Source organism: Monodelphis domestica, chromosome 7 (assembly GCF_027887165.1).
Source record: "Monodelphis domestica isolate mMonDom1 chromosome 7, mMonDom1.pri, whole genome shotgun sequence".
Classification (NCBI taxonomy): domain Eukaryota; kingdom Metazoa; phylum Chordata; class Mammalia; order Didelphimorphia; family Didelphidae; genus Monodelphis; species Monodelphis domestica.
Genome location: NC_077233.1, coordinates 263939186 through 263957086, shown reverse-complemented (window position 1 = coordinate 263957086; position 17901 = coordinate 263939186). Strand labels below are relative to the sequence as shown.

General features: G+C 35.6%; 1 protein-coding gene across 11 annotated transcripts in view; it reads right to left on the bottom strand.

Annotated features, from left to right (window-relative positions):
- RNF38 (ring finger protein 38) overlaps positions 1 to 17901 on the bottom strand; it is a 228885-nt gene that overhangs the window by 17819 nt on the left and 193165 nt on the right. For all 11 annotated transcript variants that reach the window (XM_056806714.1, XM_056806715.1, XM_056806716.1 and 8 more), the window contains 6 exons: positions 13271 to 13484; positions 11499 to 11666; positions 9520 to 9690; positions 7186 to 7347; positions 4111 to 4217; positions 1420 to 1504 (listed from right to left, as the gene is read on the bottom strand). In XM_056806714.1, the coding sequence (XP_056662692.1) occupies positions 1420 to 1504; positions 4111 to 4217; positions 7186 to 7347; positions 9520 to 9690; positions 11499 to 11666; positions 13271 to 13484 (907 nt within the window). The remainder of the gene's footprint in view (positions 1 to 1419; positions 1505 to 4110; positions 4218 to 7185; positions 7348 to 9519; positions 9691 to 11498; positions 11667 to 13270; positions 13485 to 17901) is intronic.

The following is a 17901-nucleotide window of genomic DNA, read 5'->3' as shown; positions in this document are numbered from 1 at the left end:
TCTCAAGGAATAAAATTTCTATAGAAATCCAAGCTGAAGCATCAATAGATGGAACAGAATTACAAAAAGAAAAATGGCATTGCCTAATAAATGCATTTTAATATCAGAATTTTAAAAGACTAACACAAGAGAATATATCATCCAGGGAAATCACAGAATATTATCCAACACCTAAGCACACCTATAAAAGCTGCAAATAACAAAATTAATGAAATCAAGGGAAAAGTCAATAGGTAATAAAAATAAAATTGAAGAAAAAAGGCAGGAAAGCACTATTACACAAAAAACAATGTACATGTAAGACAAAACAACAGATTAGGAAGAAGCAGTAAGAAGTATAAAAATTAATTAGGACACCAAAAGATAAGAAGCAGCTAGACACAATCCGAGGGATTAGAAATATTTCTTCAGGGCACTGTATCAGAAAATGTGCACAAGGAATTTGGATTCTCCAAAGCATAAAATCATAGAAGTTTAAGTTTTAAGAATAAAAATTATCCCTATATTAAGAAAAGGGGAAAAAATACCTCTCATATTTATCCATTTTTTTAAATTGTTACTTTTGGTCTTAGTAACAGTAGTAGTAAGTTAGTAAGACAGAAGGGCAAGGGCCAGGCAATTGAGGTTAAGTGATTTGCCCAGAGTCACGCAGCTATGATTTGTCAAAGGTCAGATTTGGGGCCAGGACCTCCCAATTCCAGGCATTCTATCCAGCAACCTAGCTGCCCCCAAACCCTCATATCTAAAGAAATACTAATTAAGAATGACAATTGGAATGACATTCATTTGCTAAAACAAGAATATGAACTCAACAGCTTCCATATGACCATGGAAGGTCTACATACTTGGCAAATTAAACAACTAAAGGTTGGAAATATGTGAAAGAGCTGTTAAGTTAGGCAACTAAAAAAAGTGCTCTCAATAAAGTGGTGACTGGCTACTTCCAAATAATGTACTCTATGCATTTATGTAACAACAAAAAGCTTTTGAAAAGCAAGACAGTATATTTGTAATAAATATATTTATCATTTTCTGGTAGTGCTTAAATATTTTAGAAAATACCTGGAATAGTAAAATTATTCCAAGGGGCCGTGTTTAAAGAGACAGTGTGCCTTGTAAAGTAAGAAAAAATGAATTAAAATCTTGCTCGAGATATTTACTAGCTATGTAACTCTGGGTAAATCACTTGGCTTCTCTAAGCCTCAAATTCCTCATGTGTAAAATGGAAATAACAGAACTGACTTTCTTAAGATTTATATGAGGATCAAATGAAATATAATTTAAGTGCTCTGAAAATCTTAAAAGCACTATATGCTATTTTAAAAAACTAAACATCTTTTTTCTTCTTTATGATAGAACATTTAGAATATATGGGTTTATTGCTATTCCCAAAATTGATTTAAAAATTACTTAACTAACCTCATAATTTTCTACTTCTCCATCTTCTACATCCAATTCAAAGCTGAAGGCTGGACCTATTGCAGGTGGCACTGGAAGCATTGATCTATAAGAAAGACAAATAACCCTTTAAGTTTAACATTTAAAAGCTTAGTGAAGAGTGGGAATGGAGAACTGTTTTGCTAGGTGTGAGAAAGTTGGTCTTCATGATGGTTTACTTTCTAGAAAAGAGTGGTCATAGATGGCAAGTTAAAAAAGAGAATAATGGGTTTTGGTAGGTGGGACACAGCTTAGGGAAAGAACTAAGTGGGGAAAAAAAAGAATGTGGAATGAGTTATATTAACAAAGAAGAATAGATTAGAATTAAACTTTAAGGATATTGCTAGAGTATTTGATATGAAGGGTAGCAGAAGAGCAGCTGTCAGGGAAAAGTGGAGCAAAAATCGTTTCAGTGATAGTAAAATAAGAGAAGAAAAGCAGGTGGTTAGAAAAATTTGATAGTCAAGGATCTTTCATATCTTTCAAGGATCTTAATCTTTTGTAATTCTGATTTAATAACTATCAATGATTGTTAATAGCCATTGTCAAGTTCTGAACAAGATTTTGGCATAAGATAAAGATATCAAAGTTGACACACATGGAATTCTAAAGGGTAGAATGGATGTTTAGGTCCCTTCAAAGGCAGGTCTAGGCATTTACAGAAGATATTCTATTCTGAATTCTTTTGTCATTTAAAAAATGTTCTTCTGGTTAAGATATTTATATCTCATACATTATAGTAGTTTGGAAAGAAAAAAAATTCATACAACCAGTAAATAAGTAGCTCTATTATTCCACAGAGAAAAATAAATGAGTAATTAATATATCTCTGAAGAACATTTTAAAAATAAAGTAGACGTCCAGCTCTAAAATGTTGATTTTGCCATTCCCCAATCAACAAATGGTCAAGGGACATGAATAGGAAGTTTTTACATGAAGAAATCAAAACTATCAATAAGCACATGAAAAAGTGTACTAAATCCCTCCTGATTAGAGAAATGTGAATTAAAACAAGTCTGAAGTACCATTTTACACCTAACAGGCTGGCCAATATAGCAGCAAAGGAAAGTGATAAAGGTTGGAGGGGATGTTGTGAATTGATCCAATCATTCTGGACAGCAATTTGGAACTATGCCCAAAGAGTGCTAAAAGACTGTCTGCCCTTTGATCCAGCCATAGCACTGCTGGGTTTATACCCCAAAGAGATCATAAGGAAAAAGACTTGTACAAGAATATTCATAGCTGCGCTCTTTGTGGTGACCAAAAATTGGAAAATGAGGGGATGCCCTTCAATTGGAGAATGGCTAAACAAATTGTGGAATATGTTAGTGATGGAATACTATTGTACTAAAAGGAATAATAAAGTGGAGGAATTCCATGGGGACTGGAACGACCTCCAGGAAATGATGCAGAGTGAGAGGAGCAGAACCAGGAGAACATTGTACACAGAGACTGATACACTGTGGTACAAGAGAACGTAATGGACTTCTCTACTAGCAGCTATGCAATGACCCGGACAAGTCTGAGGGACTTATGAGAAAGAACACTATCCACATTCATAGAAAGAACTGTGGGAGCAGAAATGCAAAAGAAAAACATAGGATTGATCACACGATTAAATGGGGATATTATTGGGGATGTTGACTTTAAATGATCCTTCTACTACAAATAGTAATAATATGGAAATATGTTTTGAACAATGATACATGTAAAACACAATAGGATTGTTGGTCACCTCTGGGAGGAAGGGAAGAGTAGAGGGGTGGGAAAAATCATGAATCATGTAACCATGGAAAAATATTCTAAATTAAGAAATAAATTGAAAAAAAAATTAAAGTAGAAGCCAGAGAAAAAATAAAATTTTGACTTCAAGACTTGTTCATTAATTTAATAAATTCTCTAAAACAAACCAAAAACCCTCTTCAGATGCTAACACATGCATTATCAAGGAATGTTACTTTCATTGACAAAAGTTCATTTGTTTTCATTCTAAATCCACTATTATTAAATATAAAAGTCAATCTCCAAAAAAGAATTTACAATAGCTTAAAAAAAAAGTTCTCAAAGTAGAATTGCTCTTTCAGTGACAAAGAAATATATTTACAAAAGATATCAAACTGACAGAAAACTAGGATTATATATGCTGGGAATTTAAGAGTGCTTTAGTAGGTATTTCTCTGTAAGACTCAGAGACAAGCACTGTTTCCTCCTAAGAGAAGTAGTAAATATAAAGTAAACAGAAGCAATGATAGGCATAGTTGATACAAGCTAACTAAAACAATCTCCTATTTTGAATCTTTTCTCTACTGTCTTTTACTTTCTTTGATACCTGCTGGCTTATAAATTTATTTTTCTGGTACAAATCTTGTCCTCACAAAAGGATATAATTCTTCCAAAGTAGGAACTTTTCATTTTCATCATCTTGTACATAAAGGCTTAAACAAATGTTTTAAGGTGAATTCTCCTTGTATATTGCGATCATTTTATTTTGCTTTATACTTCTTGAAAATCAAGCAGAAAAACATTCTGAATATGAAATATCCAAAATAGACATCTCAAGATTTCTTTGCTTATATTGTTTTAGAGATACTATATATAGGAGGGTATAAATGTCATAGAAAAGAAATGTCTAAAAACTAGGAAAAACATTAAAATGGCTGAGATAGGACTTACAGTACATATGGTAGGAGACTGGGATGATAAGGGGGAGGCGGTATTGGTTGCTGGGATCGATATCTACTACGTCCTGTAAGTCTTCGAGGCATAAAGGGAGGATAAGGCTGTTAAGAAAAAAAACACAAAACTATGTTATTTTCCTAAACATACCTGACTAATTTTGTCACTTTTATACATTATTCTTTAAAAAAAAAAAACCTTTAAAAGTTTTCTTGGGGGAAGGACTAGCTTATGATTTTATTCCTATAGGAAATGCCCTCTACTCATGAAAATCTGCCTAGAGCATTGGGAAGTTAAGTGACTTGCCCAGGATCACACAACTTAGCATGTGTCAGAGGTGACACTAAAATCTGGGTTGTACTGGGGATAACCCCAAGGATGGTTCAGATTACAGTCTTTCCCTGGTATTCATTTTTGAAAGCTGTTTCAAGCAAATTTTTGCATAACAAATTTAGTTTTCTGGTGACTTTCATTTCAGCCTTTGGGAAAATCACTGGCTCAACATTTAACAAATTTGCACTTTTGGGAAAAACAAACCCAGTAAGGATAAGAGCAAAATCTTACCCTCAGGTTCAAAAGTCACCTACATAAGTATAATATGAGGTAGAAGGGCTAGAGAGCAGAAGCATATAAACTTCATGAGTCAATAGTGTGCAAGAGCTGCCAAAGTATTTCTCTTGTATCAATATATACTAGGAGATCACGGGGTCCAGGACATTAAGAAGTTGGCAAAAATCCTTCAATGACCAGCTCATATCTGGGACTACCATTTAGAGTTCCAAGAACTTTGGTTGAAGGAAGACATTGATAAACTGGACAGCATCCAAGAAAGTGAAGAATTTTAAGATTATACCATAGAAGAATCATTTTAATGATAATATTGAGCTCATATATAAGAATTGATAAAATATATATTATCTTATATGATCCTCACAAGGGTATACAGTCCACAGGATTGTTATCATATTTTTTAGAGCAGGAAAATGAGGCTCAGAAAGTCCCAAAATTAGTTGTGTGTCATGGTTAGAACATAAGTTTTCCAAATTTGGAAATGGGGATGTTTAGTCTGAACTTAAAGACTTTAAAGGGCAAATATACCAAAAAACTATTTTCTCACAGTAAAGAACCAGAAGAAACCAGTAGATGTTATAAGGAAAAGGACTTAGTTTTATGTGGGGACAAACTTCCTAATAATTAGAGATATTCCAAAAGTGGAATAAGATGCCTCAGGAGGGAGTAGTGGGTCCTCAATGGAAGTCTTTCAAGAGAAGCAATAGGATCCCTGCCACATGTGTCCCAGAGACTATTTTGATTCATGTAGAGATTGGACACTGAAGTCCCTTTCAATTCTGAGAGAATGATCCTGCAACTTGGAGAATGAAGTAAATGAGTTTTAAATCACACATATAAAGGAAAATCACATTTTTCTTTAAAAATACTAACACTCAAGATAAGTGACAAAGCAGAAGAGTAAAGTGACCAGTTCTTTTAATGTTTGAGAGGACTAAAAGAACAGTGCCATCATTAACACAATGAATAAAGTAAAGAGGGACCAGTTAGTCTACAGGGGAGTTCAATCAGAGATACTCAAGTTGTGCAACCAGGGTAGTGAGGTGCAGCATGACTGAAATATCAGAGAGAGGCAAGGCTAGAGTGGGCATGTTATGGTGTGGAGAGAAGGCTATGTATGTATGTATGTATGTATGTATGTATGTATGTATGTATGTATGTATGTATGTATGTATGTATGTATGAGTGTGTATGTGTGTATGTGTGCGTGTGTGTACATGCGTATGTATGTACGTATATGTGTGTATATATGTTAAGAAAAGAAAAAAAGATAGCATTTCAAAGGTTTTGCCTTAATGAATATTCCTTGAAACATCTATGAAGCAGAGGACACGACTTCTACTCTAAATTCCCCTTTTCTTTCTTTCAAGAAAAAGATGCTTTAAAAATACATCACTGAAGGGCAGCTGGGTGGCTCAGTGGATTGAGAGCCAGGCCTAGAGACAGGAGGTCCTAGGTTCAAATCTGGCCTCAAACACTTCCCAGCTGTGAGACCCTGGGCAAGTCACTTGACCCCCATTGCCTAGCCTTTACCACTCTTCTGCCTTGAAGCCAATACACAGCATTAACTCCAAGACAGAAGGTAAGAGTTAAAAAAAAAAGAAAATGCATCACTGTATTCTGTATGTCCCTCCCAGAATGAATCCCCTCTCCCAATAAAGGGGGAAAAAAAGAAAAAAACAACAAAGCATCTGTATCTGATGATATATATGACATTCTTATACATCTCTAAATAAATAACAGATTTGGAGGTAGAAGAGACCTTAGAGTTCATTTCTGTGGAAGTGAGTGTGTACTACAATGTTATGAGTGTCCCCTTGAAAATCCTGATTTTATGATGGGGGGGGGGGGGGGGGGGAGTGGCGGCACAGGTGGACAGGAGTGGCACACATACCTGGTTAATAAAAGACCTGTCATGTGTGTTATAACAAAGTCAAGAAGAAAAGAATAGACCATTTGAAAAAGTCATGACTAAATAATGTGATTTTGCATACTTTTTAAAAGAAGCTTTCTTATTTAACTGATATTATTTTTAAGATTTAGATGGAACTGACCATCCAATTATTTAATTTATAAAATGAAAAAACTAAACATAATAGATTTAAAAGTAAGTGTCCCTAACACATTAATTATTCCCTCTATATCCCTATTTTTGTTCATTTTTAAGCTAACAACAAACTTTTAGAGAAAATTCAATGGAAAGACACCTTAATTATGTTCAGAATGTGTAAGATCTACATACAATCAATTACATATTTAAACATCCATAGTTATCATTATTTAAACTTTTGTCATGTGATCAAAATAAAAATTTATCTAGAAATAAAATAATGGCTTAAACTATGTTTGGCTTTAGATTAAATAATGGTAGTAATTCCATGTAAAACAACTATGTTAAGCAAATACTATTTTACTATAAAATATTCACTATTACAATGAAAAGTACACAATGATAAGATTGCTAAAAAAAATAGAGAAATGTGAATAAAATATGAAACTTACTACTCCAAAAGATACCTCCTGGTGCAAAGGATCATGTGTTAAGAACTGGAGTGGGGCTGATGGAGGTAATGTTGGAGGATGGGCTGATGCAGGATAAGTAAAGCCTCCTACAGGAAGGTGTTCTCCCAAGAGTTCGACTTCATTTTCTATCCTCTGTAATGGCTAATTAAAACACACACACACACACACACACACACACACACACACACACACACACACACACACACACACACACACACACACACACACACTTTATTTCCAGGTTCAGACAAATTGGGATCACTTTTAAAAGGCTTACAATTTGAACCTCTCAAAAACGAAGTGAGAATATAAAGGACACTGAATATAGTTATAGACTTTTACTAATTATCATAAAATATACATAGTAAAAGGTATTATGCATTTCTACTATTCAGGATCTCAAAAGATAAAACTAACTTTACTAATTGAATCCTTTTTTCACATAGAAAAGGAAAAAGATTGTAGGATTTACACACTACTTAAAATTGCTTCTGTTTCACAATATTTTGACATACTCATGATTTTCAGCCTCCTAAAACCTTCAATATATGTAAATGCAATACATCAATTAGTGGAACAAACCAATATAATTTTTTAAACTAAGAACAGGACCAGATGTGGACATTATGATTAAACAAAAATTAAAAACCAAAATAAAAGTTTTTATTGTAATTGGTTCTAATTTTCAGTCACTTTCCTATCTTTTATAAGGAGTATACAGCTCTCAGTTTTCACAGGTCTTTCCTCACTTCAACCCAAACAGCTTGCTTCATAAATAAATCTTCATTTGAATGAAGAAATCCATGTGGCAATTTCTTCTGCATATATAAGGGTTCTTTTAAAGTAAAATTCTATAAAATGAAATTCTGTATTTTGAGAGCTACTTGTATATTTACATATCTTAGTTCTTTAAAAAAAATAAGATAAATAAAAGCTAGCTAAAGAGAAAGATTCTAACATGTTAGTCTTTTCTGCCACAATCAGCTACTATGAATATACAAGGTAATCATTGCCTTTCTGTTGGTTCCTAAGTGGTAGGATAGAAAAGATCATGAGAGAGAACAGGTTACCTGTTACAGTCAATAGTCACCAACACTATTGCTGATAAAGAATATATACTAAAGCCCAAGACACCTACTGCTTAGAATTCAAACTCTGCTTGTTCCCTCCTGCTTCATCTAATTTCTTGGCCGCTGATTTTGGACAATTTACTTAGAAAACGCCTTTTCCCTCAGCTATCCTGCCTAGGACTCACATTCTGACCATTAACCTCCTGAATAAATGAAATTCATATATGTTCCTGTTCCCCAGCCACTAGTTGCTGAACTCTAAGCCATTGCCCATCTTAACGTGTGGTGTGGCATTTATATTGAGTCTTAAAAGAAGCCAGGCTTGATTCTAAGAGGTGGAAGTGAGGAGGGAATATATGCCACAAAAGGGCGAAGGGAAAAGATATGGCACTTTATTGGTGATGAACAGCTAATAGGCCAATACTGATGGACCACAGAGTATGTAAGAGAGCATTGCGTGTAAGAAAACTAGAAAGATGGAAAAGAGGCCAGGTTGTAAAGGTCTTCAACTACCCAAATGAGGAGTTCATTTGATTCTAGAGGTAATAAGAAACCACTGGATTTTGGGGGTAGGGAAAAGAGAAGAATAACATGGTTAGACTTGCACTTTAGGGAAATGACTCTGACTGTTGTGTGGAGAATGGATTAGAATGAATAGAAGCCTGAGGCAGGAAAATCAATTAGAAGAATACTATAACAGACCAAGAGAGAGGTGAGAGGAATCTGATAATTAGGCTGGTGACAATGGAGAGAAGGGGATGTATATAAAAATGTCATAGAGATTTAGTAAAAGACTAAATGTGAGGTAAGGGATAGCAGAGGGCTGAGAATGACCCCAAGGTTGTGAATGCCCTTAATAGTAGCAGTAATTTGGAAGAGGGATGGGTTTGCGAAGGTCTGATATAGATACACTAAATCTGAAGTATGTATACAAGATAAATAGTGTTCAATAGATAGTTGGTGAGTTTACTTTTGCTACTAAAACTGCAAACAAAAGAAGAGCAAAACAAAATTACAGCACATCATTAATATAACAGGACCCTATGAAAACCCAGGAAAACCCAATTAACTTTAAGTGAATCTGTATGAATTCAAGTCATTTCTATTTGTAGAATGTAGGCTCTTTTTTTCCTAGTACAAAAAAAAAAATGAAATTATTACATGTATCTTTGATCTAAATGAAAAACTAACTAGCATACTTAAATTTTCTAGCAAATTTATAGGCAAAAGAAAACATACATACCGACCGTGACTGCTGTGTTTGGAAGGGTACAAACTGGCCAGGTGGTGGCAAATGAGGAGGATGATGTGGAGAAAGGTGAGGCGGATGTAAAAGAAATGGATCACTAGAAATAAGAGGTGGGAATGCAGCATATGGTACTGGTAAGTGCTGAACTGAACATGCTTGAAGCATCTGTAAGAGAAAAGACAGTAATTTCTTTTTTGTTCCTAATAAGAGCAGGACTTGTTTGAAAGATTAAAAAAAAAACAAATCACCAAACACTCTATCAAGGACAATAAACTACCAAAGTATTGTCAATAGGCAAAATAGTAAAATAAAACAAATGAGAGAAATCCACAGCATGATATTAACTTATTAAATTTCACTTTAAATTTCACTATTTAAAGATTAAAAAATGTCATCATTCATGCTCATAAAACCACCGACCCTGTTATTTCACCATCATTTTTCTTAGTCACCCAAGTTGGTAAACTAAGAGTTACCATTTATTTCTCCTCCCCAATTACCTCCCTCCTCCCCACCAGCCTTATGTCAAGTCTTGCCCATTTCCCCTTTAGACTACTGTTGCTGTCTACTATTCTCCCAGCTATATCTATGCAACTCTTAAGTGTTTATAGACCAGGAAAGTGTGTAATTAGAATCTAGGATTTCATTTCCCAGCATCCCAACTTTTCCTTCTCACATTATGTGCAGACATAGGGAGGATATGTTTTGTGTAGCTCCACCTCACACTCTCTCTCTTCCTGTAAACATAGCTGATGGAGGTGGAGTGAGGTGAGAGGCAGAAGAATTTTACTCAGGTGTTTTTTTACTCAGGTTTTAACCTTTGTTCTTTTTATTTTATTCTACTTAAAGTGATCATTAATAAACCACATAAAATATAATACTTGGGAGTTATTGAACATTAATTTAAACCTTACAAAGGTTGGCTATTTTTTTAGACCAGGAAAGTCTGCCAACTGGCAGAGGTGGTCTAGTTAAAAGATCCTCACTAAAGGAAAAGGAGGAAGAAGAAAGGATATAATGGTACCCACCTAGAAAGGAAAGGATGGAGTAGAACACTTATAGAGAGAAGAAAGGGATAAGACTGGACTGACTGTGCCCACAGAAGGGAACAGAAAGAGAGACAAGAAGGGGCGCTACTGGATAAAGGAGAGGAAAGAAGTGGGGGAAAGAAAAGTAGGGGCTACTTGGAGCAGAGGCCCAACCTAGTCTTTCCTACCTTCACCATTCTTTCCCACAGACCCCTGGAGGGTCAATCATTATTTCAATTCAACATAGTAATCACTTATTAAGCACTTACTATGTGTGAAATATTGAGTCATATGCTAGGGATAACAAAACAATACTGGGAATTTCCCTTCTTTGAGGAGGAGGGGGTGTGTGCATGCAACATGTAAACAAGTAAGTAAAAAAGACAACTTGAGAAAGAAAACACTAACAACTTGGAGAGTGAAGGAGGACAGTCTTCAAGTAGGAAGTGGCACAATATCCGAGTCTTAATGCTAAGAGGTATTAATGAGAAAGAAGGGTGTTCCAGCAAGGGAAACAATCTATAGAAAGGACCTGCAGTGAGAGATGGACTAAGTTTGGGGAACAGTAGAGTGATAGGTTTTCCATAAAAGCAAGTACTTAAAAGAGAACAATGTGAAATAAGCTGGGAAATGAAGGAATATAGGAAAGGAAAAAAATTTTTCTGAGAAGTAACTGGGAATGACTGAAGTGGCTAGTGAATGACATGGCAGGCTTGTACTTTGGTAGCCGTGTCAAGAGTGGATCCACAGCAGCTCCCCGAACTAACTCTTGAATTAGGGTTGATCTATAGCAGCAATAGGGAGCTATGTACTCACCTATCTCCAATTTTTGGCATATAGTTAAGTACTTACTAAATGCTTTTCAGTTGCATCATATGGTATAATCTTATCATCACACTAAAGCATTATTGCTAAGAACTTAAAAGAATATAGATGAATACTTACTGGAGGAGGCACACTACAGACTGGGAGGTGCTGTCCACTGAAAACCACAGAGCATCCTGGAACCTGCTGTGTATTACAAGCAGGGATGTGCTGACCAGTACAAAGTGGAATCCCATGTGGAGCAACAGTTGTTACAGTATAAGAAACTGGGACTGTGCCTTGATGAAGCTAGGATGAAGAAATGAATGTAATTTTAATAAGCATTAGTAACAAATGATTAACATTAACATTAGTCATTTCTGGTCTATTGAAAAAAGCTATGGATTTGATGTCAGAAGATCTGTATTCACATCCCAGGTCTGTGACTGATTAAGCTGTGTGACTTTTGGGAAACTCCCTTCACTTTTCTAGACCTTAATTTCTAAACCTCTAAATTAAGTAATATGGATTAGCAATGACCTCCAAAGAACTTTTAGAATTGTTTTCAAATTGGTTTTTCTATAATCTTCACTACTGTGTTTTGCATTAGTACCTCCAGCACTTGGTATAGCTTAATCGATGTTTGTTAAAATTTAGGTCTGAGAGAAAATCCTCTGCCTTCTTATATAATGATCATCATCATCATTTAGATGGCACCTACTATGTGCTAAGTATTTTATAAATAGTATTTCATTTGTTCCTAATAAGTAACCTGGGAAATTGATATTATTTTTTTTCTTATTTTACAGATGAAGAATTTGAGATGAACAAAGGTTAAGTGACTTGCCCAGGATCATAGCTAGTAAGTAAGCTCAAATCTTCTTTATTTCAGGACCAGTGCTCTATCCACTGCACCTCTCAACTGCCTTTCTTCCAAGGAATTAGCAAACCCAAAGTATTGGCTGTATGAAGAGGAGATGGCATTAGGCTAGAAACAAATTTTAAAATTAGGTTCCCTTCAGCTCTTCTCAAGATTAAGGCCTCAGAGAAAATTCTCATCACAGAAAGATAGGATGCAATAGAGTAAATTAAAATATTCATATTAGGAAACAAGAGGTTATAACATTTTCTATTATAATGGAAATGACAGGAAAACTTGTCTACACATTTAGGAAAACCAGTACTCTGCTTGTAAGGCATGAAATTGAGCTCACTCTTTCTGCAAAGAAAAACATTTACTTCATCAAAAACATGAAAGAAGTTAACCTTTTTGGGGGAGGCAAGACATATCTGACATTCTGATATAACTTTTATAAAGCATTCCCTTCTTTTGACAATCTATATTATGGGAATGGGCAGCTTCTCAGCTCTGAGAAACTAAGAGATAGGTCAATGCCACAGAATTAATATATAAGGGATGGAATCTGAGTCCAAACTTTCTGTTGTCCTAAGGGACAGACAGTAAGCCATCAATTCCTTCAGATATGAATGTGGATGCCAAAAAGAAACTATCAAAGATTTGAATCCTAAACTGAATACAATTATCTGGATATTTTGATCAAAACCTTGAGGATATCCTTCATTCAACCTAAAAGTTCCTACTCTAAATTCCAATGAATTTCTTTAGCCCAAGTCACACAGATGCCTTTGAGCTGAAATAAAGTCATAATTACTCTCCTGGGTCTTTTCTGACATTTGTAGCTGCCTAGGAGATTCTGAGACTGTCATCCATTTCTCTTTATCTGTGTAGTTATTATAAAGTGAAAAATACCCATTTAAAAAATGAATTTGCCCCCAACAATTCATGTCTTCTAAAAATTTTTTTGAGACTCAATGTATTCTGTATATGCAACTTAAATTAGTATGTCTTTTTTTTGAGTGGTAAGAATTACAGTATCTTCTCAGCACAATACCTGTTCATGTATGTCGACCATCACTGCATTCTGCTGTGGTGGGTGAGCAGCAGGATGCAACATACGTGGGGATACATTCGGAGGATGGAAGGCTCGGGGTTCCTCTATTGCTTGCTGCTGTCCATATGAAAGATGGTGATAGTTTTCATCTTGACTAATGGAATTATGTCGAGAGAGACGATCCCTCCTTCCTCTCTGGCGCCTAACAGGAGGACTGAAACACATTAAATGTGAAAAAAAAAAAAGGGAAACATTATTTTAGGCTGCCAATAGGGCCCTGTTTGGGCATGACTTTAGTAGCATAGGGGAACATCCAATAGCAAGAAAGATGAGGATATTCCCTGCACCTTGTGGTCTAAAAACAGGGGCTCATTTCTTGGGTCATGGACCCACTGGTTACAACCTAATGACCCCAATGGACTCCCTCAAAATAAGGTTTTTAAATAAAAGAAAATGCTTATGATTTTAAAGGAAAGCAATCATATTGAAATCTATCAAAATAGTCTAAAACGCAAATAGTTTTTAGGTTCCATGTTAAAAACCCATCTTAGGAAATTGTGTGGAGGGCAAAGCGATGTTAAATGACTGGCTCAGTCAATCAACCACCATGTGTCAAAGGTGGATCTCGATCCCAGGTCTTCCTGACTCAGATCTAGCACTCGATTCACTGTGCCACTGGGCCACCTACCTGATCTAACTTTTAAGTTATGCCTTTTAAGGGCTTTAAATCCTAAGACCTTCATTAAGCAATGAATACTAGCTGCTACAATTCAATATGTAGCATTAGGTTTAATTATCAAGCACTTAGGTATTCACTAGAAAGAGCATGGTACTAGGCAGACACGGAATTGGAGAAAGCTAGAGCTTTCCTAACCTCAAGGAACTATCAATATATTAGGATAAAAAACCAACACTGGAAGCTGTTAGTTTTTAAGAATTATAATGGATCTCATCCAACCATTCTAGAGAGTGATTTGGAACCAAACCCAAAGAGTTATAAAAATTCATACTCTTTGATACATCAATACTACTACTAGATCCAAAGAGATTAAAAGAAAAAGGACCTATTTGTAGAAAACCATTTCTAGCAATTTTTGTGGGAGCAAAGAACTAAAAATTGAGGAGATGTCCATTAGCTTGGATATGGCTGAACAAGTTATGGCATATAGAATACAATTGTGCTGTAAGAAAGGAAAAGCAGAATGATATCATGAGCAGTTAAGACTTACATGAACCGATGCAAAAAGAAGGGAACAGAACCACATTGTTCTCAGTAACAGCAATACTGTTTGATGAACAAGTGTGAATGATCTAACTATTCTCAGCAATAGTCATCTGAGACAATCTCAAAGACTCATAAAAAATGCCATGTGCCTCCAGAGAAAGAACTGATAGTCTGAAAGTAGACCAAAACATCCTTCACCACCTTTCTTCTTTTTTGTCTGAGATCTCTTTCACGAAATGACTCATGTGGAAAAATGCTTTACATTATTGTACGAGTAAAAATTATATCAAATTGCTTACCATCTCAGGAGAGGGAGAGAATTTGGAAATCAAAATTTATATTTAAAAAAGAAAATGTTAAAAATTGTTTTTACATGTATTTTTTTTGGGGGGGGGGGAGAGAAAATTTAAAGAAAAAAAAAAGAAATATAACAAATCAATTATATGGAGTAACAAAGTATGAAGATTGGATTTGGCTATCTCCTGATTGTAACAATGAAGGTATTTAGTTCTTCCTGGATAGTGAAGATAAAATTGTAATCCTGTCTATTTTTAGATTTTAATCCCCAAAGTGTTAACTCAGTATTTAAAGTAGATCTACCCATTCTAGCATCAAATTGGTGTTAACTTACTACAAAAGGTGTGAACACCCACTTCATATATTGAGTGGGCAGTCCTGAAGAGGAGCATCTGCTGTGATTGGTAGAAGTAAAATTTAGGGGAGGTGATACAAGAGAAAAAGAGGAAACAGAGGCACACAAAGAGAAATATAGATAGATCACATTCAGTCACTGGGAGTTGAACTGGAAAGATCAATCACTCAGGCTTGGAGTGAAGAAGTAGTCACTCAGAGCTGGACTGGAAGACAGACACTTGAGGAAAGACTGTAAGGCAGACACTCAGACTTGGAGTGAAGACGCTTGGCTGTGGAACTGGACCCCTGCAGTAGCTCGTGCAGGAGACCTCAGAATGCTTTCCTTTCAGATATTCACTGTGGTGAGTGAAAGGCTGACTTAAGTTTCTGGAGGTGTGAACCTCCGAGAAAGGCCCATCGTCTTGAGACTCCTTTCCCCTGGCTGGGACTTTAGAATTTCTATCTGGCTCTAAGGAAGCCAGCTCTCTCTCTCTCCCCTTTTATCTCTTCCTTAATATCTTCCCTCTATTGTAAATAAACTACCATAAATCCCATTTACTTTAGTAATTCAATTTGGGATTTAGAAATTAAATCTCTGGTGACCACCAATTTAATATTTGGTCCACCCATAATAAATTTAACAAAAGTAATCTTCTATGTGATACCTGAGAAGAAAATCATTATTGAACAAGAGGCATCAGGGAAAAAATCTTAAAATAAAGGAGGTATCATCTGAATTGGACTTTAAAGGATGGGAAGGGAAAATCAATATGTAAAGAGGATCTAGGGAAAGCATTTCAAATACAGGCAGCTGAATTAAAAAATACATGGAAGTATGTAATGCATATCTGGGGTATGGAGTTGATAATCTAAAGAGAAATATTACATAAAACTGGAAAGATAGCTTGCCATCAGAGTGTGCCACAGGTATGAATTCCAAGTGGAGAAATTCAAACTTTACTTGGTATATAAAAGGGAACCATAAAATAATTTTGAGTAGAGTTCTGATATGCTCAGATCAATGCATAAGAAATATTGTTAGAGCTGTACTAACTTACAGCTGCTTGAAAATGAAGAGCAGGTAACTGTATATGTATTAGCTTAAATGCTTATAAGGAAGCTACAGCAAAGTGCTAATGCTCAATTCGATAAAGTACTTATATTGGTAAGATAATACAAAAATACAAAATACAAAAATGAACCAGTCCCAGTCCTCATTCAATAATGTTCTACTGGAGCAGAAGGTAAGGGAGAAAACATGCACAAAGATCGGTAAATTCAAAATGCACGCAAAGTAAATAGAAAGTAATTAAGGTTGAAAAAAAGTAAATTAACGAATTAGTGCCATCCAATCCCATAACTAGAGATATCTGATAAGATTAGACAAAAATAACAAAATTGATATGGATGAATATCAAGGTCAGGAACTCCAAGGGAAATTTTAAAAGCAATAGAAAAAAAAAACAAAAAACCTTAATTTCCCTCTTAGAATCAATATTGTGCATTGGTTCCAGGGCATAATTCTGGAAAACACTAGGCAAAGGGAGTTAAGAGACTTCTCCAAGGTTAGGTTCCTCCATAGTTAGGAAGGGTCTGAGGTCAAATTTGAACCTAGGACCATGTCTAGGCCTGGCTCTCAATCCACTGAGTCACCTAGATGTCCACCCCCCCCCCCTTTTTAAAGTAGGAATAAAGGGAGTTTTGTGTTACCATATCTCAAATTTACATTACAAAACATTTAAACATTTAAGTGGATTTAAACAATCCAGTAGTTTAAAAAAAAAAGGTATATCAAAAAAAGATTAGATAAGGAAGACTTAGGAGCCATGGGTAGAGTATGTGAACAGTCTCTACTTTCAATGGGCTTATATTCTAAGACAAGAGACAACACAGATACAGAAGTACATACAAAACATCGAATCCTGGTGTGGAAGGGGTAGAAAGCATTTGGAGACCAAGAAATGGCTCAAGTATAAAGTGGTGCTAAAGCTAAGCCTTGAAGGAAAACAAGAATTCCAAGAAGTGGGGCAGGGAAGTACCATCTAACAGACACCAAATAAGAAGAACAAAAGACAAGGAGATGGAAGATGGGAGTGTCCTATTCAAAGAGCAATGAGGTATCATGAATAAAACATATTCATGGAGACTTTATACTAAATTTATAAATATTTATTAGTAAAGAGAAAGAAGAAAATTACACCAGCCTACCTTTCCAGAGTCTCCTAAGTTACTTTGGCTTTAACATGTCTTAGATTCATTCCCCATAGGCCCAGCCAACCACATGGTCAGGTCAGACAAATTAAGGCTAGTCAAGGAGTGGGCTTGAGTTCAGGAAGGGACTGGAGTCCAAGAGACCAAATTCTCAGCCAAGGTGTACTCTGGCCCCTGAAGTTTGCCAGAAATGGCTTACACAGATAAGCACCAGGATAGCTACAAGAGTTCTTTTCACAAGGCAAAAAAATGGCACACAGACTTTTTTAAGCTCAGTCTCAACCCTCCTCTAAAATTTTCTAATTGGCTTTCCTTTAAAGGGTTTCATTTCAGTACCTTACATGTCACATCCTTTGACTTCCAACAGTAAGGAATCTTGCCTGTCATGCTGGCAAATTAAGACACATGACTGTGACTCCCATAAGGTGACAGTGCCAGATAGGACTGGGTTGGAGATCCCCCAGATAGTTAAATCACATAAAGGCCAGTTTGGCTAGAGTACAGAGAGGAAATCAACATAATAAGGGTGTAAAGAAAGAAGGCAGTTTGTGAAGGGCGTAAA